We start from the raw sequence: 12087 nt of genomic DNA, 5'->3' as shown, positions 1-12087 counted from the left end.
AACCGAATATGGGCAGACCTAAATCATGCCAAAACAGTGGCCAAAATACTATGAAAGGATGGTATGAAAGGTAAGATGATGCATGCACATGCATTGGCCCATCAACTAAGCATAAGAGCGCAACTCTCAAACATGACTAAGAAGTGGCAAACATGGAAGCGTGACAACACTGTATGCACTGAAATATCATGTGAAATGATGCCAAATCATCTAAACAACACAAGCATAGCATGCAGGAGGGCCTAAAGCACAAAGCTACCAAAAGGGACTACATAAGAGGCATGCAATACATGGCACAAATGACTGAACCAACCATGGACAGAGCTCAAATAGGTCAAAATAAAGACCAAAACATGCTAAGATGGGAGCTCAAAAGTGTAGGCATGTATGCATACGCATTGGTCCACAAACAAGGCAATATGCACAACTCCTAAGAGCACTCAAAGGGTGAAAGAAGTGAGAACATGGCAATGCTATATGCTCTGAAATAACAAGGTAGATGATGCCAAATCATGCACATGTCACAAATGAAGTATGCTAGGAGGCTAAAAACTGAAGGCAAGCAAGGCCAATTGCACTACAGCTATGCAATACATGAACCATATGGCCAAGACAACCCAAAACAGTTCTAGGGGATGTCAAAATGATGCTAAAACAAGCATGGACTAGAGCTAACACATGCTTGCATGAAGGGCATGAAGCATGGAATATGCATGGCCAATAAGGAGGATTACACTACACCTACCAAAACCAAGCATGAGATGACTTCACAAACAAAAATCAGATTTGTATCATGGCAAAAAAACCCCCAAAACACCCTGATATGGCAGCCCAAAAGCTTAGGCAAGATGGCATACATATTGGCTCATACTTCAGGCATAAAGCACCAATCCTCCAAAGCATTGAAAGAGTGAAAGATGTGAGGACATGATAGTGGAACATGTTCTGAAATTACCTACCAAATGATGCCATGCCATGCAAAAGGCTCAAATAAAGCATGCCAAAAGACTTGAAATACAAAGCTAGCCAAGGGCTTTAGACTACAACCATACCAAGCAATGCTCAAATGACGTAAAGCACTCAAAAAAGACCTAAGGCATGTCAAAATGGTAGCAAAAACATTCTAGACTCTCAACAAAGATGGCAAGAAAGATAGGCTCCCGAATTAGCTCGCAAACAAGGCATAAGGGCATAATTCTTAAACACAATGAAAGAGTAATAAACATGAGAGCATGGCAGAAGTTTATGGTCTGAAATTACCTACCAAATGATGCCATGCCATGCAAAAGGCTCAAATATGACATGCTAGGGGTCCCATAGTGCAAGACTAACAAAGCCAAATGCACTATAGCTATGCAAAACCAAACATGCATGACCGAAAACACTTAAATCAGACCTCAAGAATGTTAAATCAAAGCTAAAAATGTGCTGGAGTAGAGCATACACATCCTAGATCAAAATGCTAAAACAATAGATATGCTAGGCTAGTGAACCAAAATTGCACTACAAGTGCAAGGAGCATGCAAGAGGTAACCAAACCAACCCAAATCAGAGTTATGACATGTCAAATGATGGCCAAAAACCTGTTGAAATGGAGCCAATACATGCTAGAAAGACATGCTACTTTGTAAGGCTACAAGTAGCTTTACACTACAAGTATAAGAAGAATGCAAGAAGTGACCAAGACAGCCCAAAACAGAGTCATGGCAGGTCTAAAAAGTCACAAAAAAGTGCTCAAACAAAGCCTCAAGAAGATATAAATACATGTTCTTTTGATAGGCCATCAACACAAGCAAACAAGAGAAGAGGATGGGGGGACAACCCCCACCCATTTGGGGCCTCAAAACCACGTTTCCACCACTGAAATTCCTCTGGAATTCAGTGGTGAAGAGGCCAAACAAAGGTCATCACAAAGGCCTAAAGTGATGGCCCAAAATAAGGCAAAACAAGGCACAAAAGGGGGTAGACCATGCCCAACACCAAAGAGACCTTAAACAAACATTTCAAGAACTTAAAATTAGAACTTTTTGCAGTTGAAAGTTAAGTCTAAAACAACATGCAAGTAGGGTCAAAAGCTTAATAAAAAAACAAAGGTTTAAGGGGTTAGAAACTCACCCTTGAAGAACAACTTCAAAGCAGCAACTCCAGCAACCTTTTTTGACCAAAACCAATCCAAAAACTCCAAAACCAGCTTCAAGGTGCCTCGGCAACAAGAGTGTGGTGTTTCACTATGTGTTTGTGTGCAAAAGTGTGAATAAATGGCACTTTCAAGCACAAATATGAAGAGAAAGGAGCAATATAGAGATAGAAGTGTATGTATAGCTCCAAGGCAAAATTTTGAACCTAAAGCAAGAGGGAGGAGGCTCCCTTTTATAGATAATCATGCTCCAAACTTGTTTGACAAGCTAGAGGCTCCAAGCAATCCCTTCATACACGTGTATGGAGGATGTTTTCTGTGCCTAACAGCTAGCACAGCTGTCATGGAAAATATTTGCAGAAAGTGCAGGAAAGCTGCCGACCAGTTGAAGTGGTCGGCCAGCTACTTGCACTGGTCAGCCATCTACTTTTTCTGGTCTACAAGAAGAGATAGTGGCGGCAAGTTGCTGGCAAGGCCAAAAAGTGGCTGGAAAGTGTCCAAATTGAAGCCCCAGAAGTAAGCTTTCCAATGGTGGCAGCCTTGCATCAAAATTCCAACTGTGCAAAAAGTTATGCCTATTTTGGTGAAGCTGCGCAGTTTCGATCCTACCCGAATTTATGCCGAACTTCTCCTCAACTAGTTTTCTTCTCTCCTCTCTCATTTTCTTCGATTCCAAATCCCTAAACAAGGTGTTTTGAAATATTTTTCAAAGATTTCATCTCTCTTTCATTCATTTTCACTTTGTCCTTGCTCAGTTTATCGAAAAGCGCAATATTTAACAAAATGCGAGCATCGAAACATCGTAGAATCATTTTTCAAAAATATTTTGAAAGAGAGGGTTTTAAGGTCTAAAAACCATTCAAAATGGGGTGTAAGGTTGGGATTTGACTCTCTCCTTGCCAAAGAAACCAAACCTTTGCACTGCACAAGTTTCACCACCAAGTAAACCATCAGTAACGCCCAAGTTTTAAGGGCAGTCAAAAATGGGGTGTCTACAACTGGGTTGGGAGGATTGTTGCGATTGGATTGTATTTAATCTGCTTGGCGGAGATAAGCTATATATCATATGGATTACGCCGAGTGGAGTTGAATTAGGGCGTACGACGAGTACACCTGGTGGGTCAATCCCTTTTGGAAGGTATTTTGCTAGTTGGCCAGACTGGACTAGGTCTTCCAAATGATCCTTCAAGACGTAGCATTTGTTAGTTGAATGCCCATGGTCCTTGTGATATTCACATCTCAGGCCTTTCCGTCTTATGTATAGAGGGCCAGACATCTTTGTTGACCATTTGAAGGAAGTCAAATGTTGGATCTTTCTTATCTGACTGCCTAGAGTGCCTATTTTCCACCTAGTATTCTTTGTTCAGTTAGTGCGAATCTCGGTGGTTCTCCATTTTTGATCGGTCTTTTGGCTTTGGGTTTCTTGGGGTTTCGTTCAGTAGTGCAGTAGCTAGCGACTACACCAAGATAAGTGCTGTCGAATCCACAGCCTGCAGTCTGGCTTTAAATCGGATTGCGTTATCTTTTAATATTCTTCAACCTTCTTCATTAAGGCCAAAACTGTATTAGGGGCCCTTCGAGTCAGCGAACTTCTGAGCGGGACATCGGGGTGCAGTCCCATCTTGAAGGCAGTGATTGCCATGGAATCATTGCAATTGTCATTTATTAAATTAAAGCACTCCTAATACTGTACCGAGTACTCGCGTAAAGTCTCGCTTGACTTGATTTTCGTTGCCCACAAAGAGTCTGCTTGTTTCGGCTGGGTTTCATTGGTAATAAATCTAGCCTTGAAGAATTTTTGGAGTTGATGGAAACTCTCAATCGAAGCCGGCTCAAACTTGTAATACCATCTGCCGGTGAACGGTCCCAAACTATTGGGGATTATTTGGGACATGAGTGCCTCGTCGTTTGCATGCAGTGTCATTGCTTGCTTGTAATGACGAACGTGATCCATGGGGTCTGACTTTCCATTGTAGAGAATGAATGATGGTTTTTTTAAACTTCTTAGGCAAGACAACCTTGGCAATACGTCGTATGAAAGATCATGCTTGTCCTCTGAATTTGAATCATCGTTTCTCTTTTTACGTTCGTGTTGCACTTGCGGAGGACTGCCCCTATCGAATGAGCTAGACATATTTAACTGGCCTCGCTTTTTGGGTTTTTCTCAAGAGGAATCAAACGTACTGCTACCATGCCCTCGATACTGACGTTGTCGCTTCTTCTGCATTCTTGGCGACCGATCGCACTCACGGGAAGGTGGCGGTTGTTGGGATTTTGCCAACTCCTGGCGCAAGCACTCGTTCTCTGATGCCATGTCTTTGAGACAATGCTCACTATGTTGTATTTGACTCATTAAGGTTTGCATGTCATCCTCTATGGATGTTGATGGTTGAAATGGGGTTAGCAGATCAAAATTCAGGGACCTCCTTGTAATGGTTTCTTCTGGACCCGAGGTTACCCCTACTGTAGCATTATCAACTCCAGTGATTGGAGGACCTTGGTTTGGATTTGCTATGGATGAGTTTGAGTATTCTTACAGACGACGCCAATTGTAAGTAAGTGGTTATGTAATACTCCTTCTATCAAGCCCTTGTAGGATCTTCATAGTTGTCACCTGAAATGGAAATAAAACTCTGGACGGTGTTTCCGGAATTAACACTCCGACGGGCAAGTTAGTCTCTGTAGAAAGATTAGTGTTTTTTGGTTTCTTAAGGTTCAAGGTTCATTTTTTTTTTATTTTTTTTTTATCTCCCTGTTTCTCCAGCCTCCCTCATCTTTTTATAGAGTCACTCTCATTGATCTTTACTCCATGCAACTTAACCTTTCATCATCATTCTGTCAGGGCCCATCCCTTACTATACTTCTTTGAAAGGGACAGTCTGGTCCCACCTAATGGGGTCATGCCGACTCGTCCAACTCACTCGACACTATTGTTCAGCGTAAATACTTGCTATTCAGCACTCCCCAATATTTTCATGTTTATTCGAACGTTTATTCGATAATGACGTAGTTCGGTGGGCTTTGGCCTTATTTGGCCCATCTTAGACAGTCTCGGATGCTCTGTTTGTCATTTTCAAGTATAACTTATTTTCAGCTCCCACAATCACAATACTTTTTTTGAAATTTTTTGGGACAAATTTTTGAGTCCCTAACATTATTGTTAAAATAAAATGTTTATAAAAGGCCACGTTATTTTATTATACATATTTTATGAGAAATTTATGTTTATACATATAATATTACTCTTATTTTAAGTTCAAGAATACTCTTAAAATAAAAGTATAACTTGTAATAGATGAAAACACATATTTTCGTCAAGTGTATATATAAAATAATTTTCTAGTAAGTTTGCTTTCCGTCCTTGTGGTCCAGCAGAAACAAAAGTTTTAATTTCTTGAATACCTCTAACTTTCATGTGATCTCTAAAATTATTGTATGATATTTTTTCTGTCTTTATTCAATTGTGACGAAATAAAAACTCGAAAAAGACAAGATGCCTACTATTCTTTCTTTCTTATTATTATTATTATTATTATTATTATTATTATTATTATTATTATTATTATTTTTGGATGTATTGAAGGGGAGACTCGTGAACCTCTAGTTAGACACCAATCTGATACCAAATTTATATTAAAAATGGGTGATTGAAGTTTGTATTTATTTTGAATATATATCATTATTTTATAATAAAAAAAATATATTGATATTAGACATGGAGATAATAAAATCCATATTTATTAATACATGGGATATCTACTTTTTAAGTAAAATTTTAATACAATATTGATACCACGTCATTCATATCTCAATATCATTTAATATAATTATTGTTAATATAATATTTTGGTATACTATTGGAATATCATATAATTGGACAATTATCTTTGATAGTATATAATAAGATGAGCTGGTTTTTATCCAAAATGATCAAATTATGGGTTCCCCTCTGCACGAGAGACAGAAAACTTGTGCGTGAGAGAGTGAGAAAGTTGTCCCATAAGTAGGCTTTTGGAAAATTGGTAAAAAGTCAATTTTTAATTTTTTATCTATTTTGAGTCACATCACCTTTCGCATAATTTATCCACAAAAAAATAAAATAAGCTAAAAAAGTCAAAAAATCAATTTTTTACCGAATCATCAAAACACCACGTAATAATTTTAGCTGTATTTGTTCATTATTGAGTTTTGGAATTGCACCATCTTCTGCTCTATCTGGGATCTGTATGCATGAGCATGTGACAGTTCTATCCTCATATTACAATAATCCAGCTTTTATATGTTTAGTTTGATTATGTTAATTCAATATTTATTTGTTTAGCTTGACTTATGTTTTGAGGATATAAATAATAAAATTATTCATACCTATCTGATAAAAATAATCAGTTTGTTTGGTTATAGTTTTTAGAAAACAGTTCTCAAAAAATTTTATATTTTTATTTTTCGTATTTTAATATTTTCAATGAATTTTTTTTAATATTTTAAGATTTTTTTTAAAATTTTTTAGACACACCTAACATAAATGCACTTAAAAAATATAATATTTGTGAAAAAAGTCTTTAAAAAATACAGTAAATACAAAAAAAAAATATGAAAATTTAGTACATTTTTTTTTATTTTTGTATATTTATTAATTTTTAAAAATATTTTTTTGCAAATATTTTACTATTTAGATACATCTAAGTAAGGTGCATCTAAAAAAGTAAAAAAAAAAAATTGCTTAAAATTTAAAAAATATTTACTAAAAACAAAAAAAAACACGAAAAATAAAAAACTAAATTTTCAAAAAATTGAATCTAAAAAACTAAAGCCAAACACACTGAATAATACTTAAAGACAAGTTAAAATTTTAATTAATTTAGCAATCAACATATTTCTACATCATATTTTGAATAAATGAAAAATCATAACATATATTAAGAAATTATCATTTGTTCCTCGATTACATAACAAATATGAAAAATTACCCACATTTAACAATATGAAAGTGACTTGTCGAGCCACTTCCCATCAAGATTATCAGATATCACTCTGCACCCATGCATTCATCTCAAATCTTCTTCACCAATTAAAATTACCATGTGACCAAAAAAAAAATGAGAAAAACTTTATTCAGGAAAGGAAATGATCAAGTGTGTTGATGATGCAGACAAGTTATGAGTTATCTCTGCTCTCAAAGTGGCTCTGAACTTATGCTTGTTGCCACTATGGGACTTCTGACTACATGTTTCCCTCCTCCAACCTCCACCCAACTCAGTGAACCATATACCACCATCTCTTTCATCAATCTTGGACCTTCTGTCTCCAACTTATAGCTTTGCTTCTCATACCTCTCTGTAAAAACCAAGTTCTCAGGCACAACCCTAACTTTGAATCCCTCCATTGGACTCAGTTTTGAAACATAAGTTGTCATTCTCTCTCCTACATTAGTCAAAGTCCTTTGAAACTCTTTTACAGTGTTCAAATCCGATTGCGAGTCATTTGCATTGAAGAATGCAATGAAAGATCGGTAGTTCAGGTCTAGAGATGGGTTTGAACAAACATAAGAAGATGACCTCGTGATTGCTTGTATTTCCTTCATGGTGTAATTTAATGCACAGAGAAGATTCACGTAATCTTCTGTTTTTAAATCGTATATGAGTCCAGGGTCTAAGGCCTTGTTTGGATCGACATGGCCAGCTCCGATGGCAAGCGGAGTGGCGGGTTTACCATTCCCAATATCTTGGATAGGGCTGAAAGTATTGTCTGTCGAATATGATGTTGTCATCATGGCAGATCTGATGGTGGCGGGGTTCCACTCAGGTCTCGCCGCCTTCAGAATTGCTGCGATTCCAGCAGCATGCGGGCACGACATGGACGTTCCCGACAAAATATTGAAGTTATTAAAAAGCTGCCCGACCGAATTCAAATCAGTCACTACCGGAATTTGTTGAGGCCACGAGGCCAAGATTAGTGATCCGGGAGCCATAAGGTCCGGCTTGAGCACGAAAGGGCACGTCTGGGACGGCCCTCTCGAGCTATAGCTAGCCACTTTCGGAGCTGGCTTAGTGCCGAGGCTGGTTCCTTGAAATTCCATCGTTCCTTTCGGGTCACCGCTTGTTTTAACGTGGTCTAGAACAATTTTCCCATTCTGAAGATTTAAAAACACAGCTGGAAATGTGCTCTGGGTGAAGAGTTCTATGTCGGTGTTGTTCGTTATGAAAATCCCACCAGTAACATTTACATTCTTAACGTTGTGAACTTGTTCGCCTAGCAAATCGTTCTTGTCCTCGCACACCACAATCTTGTTCCCAATCTTTTTCAGTTCTTCGAAATCGTCACACGTATTCAAAAAAATAAGAGTCGAAGAAGTTGAATTTCCGGGATAAAGAGATGTTCCTGTGAGGGTGATGCCATTGTCAAGAGTAATATTAGCACTGAATTTGCGGTCTATGGTACCCGCAGCGACAGTAAGAACCCAAGGTATCCCATTGTGAAGAGATTCAAGGAACGGTCCCTCATTTCCGGCAGATGTAGAGACAAAAATACCCTTCTCTAAGGCTGCAAATGTGGCTATGGCTATAGGGTCTTCGTACAACGGGATTCCATCAATGCCCAAAGACAGGGACATGACATCGACGCCGTCCGCGTTGCCTGATCAATCGCCGCCAGAATGTCTGACGTGTACACGCCTTCGTTCCACAAGGCCTTGTACATGGCCACTCTGGCCCGTGGAGCTATGCCTCGAACAGTGCCCGAGGCATAGCCGAAATAGGACACACCCTCGACATAATTCCCTGCTGCCGAGGAGGCGGTGTGGGTGCCGTGGCCGTCCGTGTCGCGGGTAGAGTTCACTGAAATTGTCAAGTTCGGGAATTTTGCAAGTAGGCCTTTGTTAAAGAATCGAGCTCCGATGAGTTTCTTGTTGCACATTGAGGAGTTAAATTGGGTGCCAATTTCACTCTCCTTTCCATCTTGATGGAATTTTGGTCATTCCATCGTCGTCGAAGCTCTTGCTCTCAGGCCAAATCCCCGTGTCGACAAGCCCAATTATGATGTCTCTGCCATAGTCCGCCACAGGCCACACGTCCGAGACCGAATTAAGACCAACAAATTGGGAGGAATGAGTGGTGTCGACTCTGACCGGCATGTCTCTATAGGAAGAAACGTAGCCGGGGGATGTTTTAATGGCTTCAATTTCGGATGGAGAAAGACTTGCACTAAAACCATGGATAGCATTACCATAACCATAGATGAGTTTAGAGGCGGTGGAAGTGGCGGTGGCGGTGGCGGTGGTGGTGGGAGCTTTAGTGTTGTCTAAAATGGAGGCAATGGTGGCTAAGTACCAACTATGGCGGCTAGGGAAGGCTTTGGGCATAGAAGACAAGTCCATGTGGATTATGTAATTGTCGGACTGTGCCAAATTGGAAATGAAGGGAGGGATTATCAGAGAAATGAGACAAACATGCAAGGGAAGGTGAGTAGCCATGGATAAAGAATTAATGGTGTTTTTTTGAACTTGGAATTGGTGTGGCCCCTTATATAGAGGAATAGCAGGTATGGGAAGCCAAGATCTTCCTTCATTTTAAAATTTCCAACTTTGTCAAACTTATACAACTGTATATATATATATATATATTAATGCTTAATTAACTATTTTATCCACACACTTGGTGATCATCACTCTCAAGCTCTTTCCAATTTGAAAACGTTTCGTGCCGTACACCCACACGTAACATTTTCCAGGGCACCATGTTCTTGTACTACGGATGCTGGTTGAAGTTAACAAAATGAGAAATTTTAGGAACTCAAAATTAGTACATATTCACAAAATATATATATATATATATATATTAAAAAGTGTATCCACTTAAAAGTGTGAGCTCACTGCATAAGGATTAAATTTAGATTATACTTTATTTTTTTTGAATAAATTCTTCTATATGAATTTTGAGTCTATAACTTTATTGTAATAAAAAGAGTATTACAAACTATATTTATCTATCATGTTGTATTTAATATGAGTAGGACAACTCTAATTCAAAAATTAGATTCATTTTTCAAAATTAAAAATATGATAGTTTATTAAAATATGTAAGGCAATGTTATCTCTTATGTGTTTTTTAATTATTAATCAATTATCAGTTTTATATATCAACTATAGAGAAGTATAAAAGGTGAATTTATATGCTATTTTTATTTAATATTTCAAACAATAAAATTAGCTAATTTAATGGGCCTTAGCCAATCAACTCAATTGACACGAAAGTAATGTGCGAAACACATTGGCTAATAAAATGCGGAATGGGAAATTATAAAATATTTTTAGAATACCACGTGTTTGTACTTCTTAATCAATCATCATCTAATATGTCTATTATATTTCAAAACGAGGCTATTCTCTCTCATTTCAATGAACTAAATAAATATTAATTGTTGGGGAAAAAAAATGGGGGACCTGTGAAGGTAATCAAAGAAACTGGAAATCTTTTGGAAAAGAACATGAATTATTGTGGTAATCTAATACTATGGAATATGCTTGCTTAGAGTTTTTTAAAAATACTTTTCAGAAAATTTTACTTTTTTATTTTTCGTATTTTTTTTATTTTTTACTGAATTTTTTTAATATTTTAAATATTTTTTTAATTTTTTGACATACCTAACATAAATATACCTAAAAAGTAAAAAATTTGGTAAAAGACTTTCAAAAATTCACTAAATACCATAAATACAAAAAAAATTATGAGAATTCAGTACGTTTTTTATATTTTAATATATTTATTAATTGTTTAAAATATTTTTTCACAAAAATTTTACTTTTCAGATACATCTAAGTAAGGTGCATTTAAAAAAGTAAAAAAATGTTTAAAATTTTAAAAATATTCACTAAAAATTAAAAAAAAACACGAAAATCAAAAAACTCAACTTTCAAAAAACTTAATCCAAAAAATTCAAACTAAACACACTGATTAATCCTCCATTTTTTACTGTCACAAATGTATGTAATCTTAATCCTATTAAACTTTTTTATCATTGTTTGTTTAAACAGATTGGATAAAAGGATAGGAGGGAAATGTAATATATTGAATTATTAATACTGAGCTATATAATTTTTGAACTATTTGGTTAAAAATGAGATGTGTCTATGTTTGTTTTCAACTTTTAAGCAATTCTTACATAGGGTTCGTTTGGGATGTAGGACTTTTTGGCTATTTTAGTTTGGGACTAAAACGCCTAATTGATGATAGACTTTTTGATTTTTTTGACTTTTGTGAGAGAAAAAATAAAATGATTATGATTTAGATGTGATATTCTGTCTTATTAATTTTTTAACATTTTCTTTTACTAAAATAAAAAAAAAATTAGACTTTTTGGCACGCCAAACGAATGCGTCAAAGTCTTTGTTCTTTTCAATGCCGGACCAGGTGTCTTGGGCGCAGTTTGGGATAAGGGTCCATTTTGTGTAGGAATGGCAACGGGGCGGGCCGAGGCCGGGGACTGCACTCCCTGCCCACGATCCCTGATAGTAAGAAATTCCCCGCCCCTGCCCCCGCCCTCGATCCCCGACGGGGAGCCCATCTCCCCCTCGCCCCCGTCCCCGTCCCCGTCCCCAATCGGGGATCGTGTATCCTCGACCCCACAAATTCCCCGAAATATAGCAGCTGGTCTGATTTTTTTTTGTTTTTTTTATCTGCCAAACAATTTTTAAATTAAAAAATCTGTGCACATCTAGGAACATGTTTTTGTTCAATTGTAGAGTCTGATTCATTGATATTAAATGAAGAAGGAAAAAAAAAAGCAATAGTCTAAAAAAAAAGAAGACAGATCACAACTCAAGAACACAAAATCATTAATAGATCTGAGATCAACAGATCTGTGCATCAACAAATCATTATCAACAACAATAACATAACCATCAGATCTCAGATCTCAGAAAGAGAGAGAGAGAGAGAGAGAGAGAGAGAGGACAA

The 12087-nt window shown here is 37.1% G+C and overlaps 1 protein-coding gene across 1 annotated transcript; it reads right to left on the bottom strand.

Moving 5' to 3' along the window:
• Positions 1-7091: 7091 nt before the first annotated feature.
• Positions 7092-9740, bottom strand: LOC114282108 (subtilisin-like protease SBT3). The gene is given in 3 exon segments (XM_082922013.1): positions 7092-8767; positions 8770-9077; positions 9079-9740. Coding segments are annotated over 3 exon segments (2292 nt in total). The 5' UTR covers positions 9606-9740; the 3' UTR covers positions 7092-7310.
• Between the last annotated feature and the right edge of the window lie 2347 nt (positions 9741-12087).

The sequence above is a fragment of the Camellia sinensis genome, chromosome 3 (genome assembly GCF_055761805.1).
Source record: "Camellia sinensis isolate YWXY chromosome 3, ASM5576180v1, whole genome shotgun sequence".
Classification (NCBI taxonomy): Eukaryota; Viridiplantae; Streptophyta; class Magnoliopsida; order Ericales; family Theaceae; genus Camellia; species Camellia sinensis.
The sequence above is the reverse complement of the archived record's forward strand: the minus strand, read 5'-3'. Positions and strand labels throughout refer to the sequence as shown.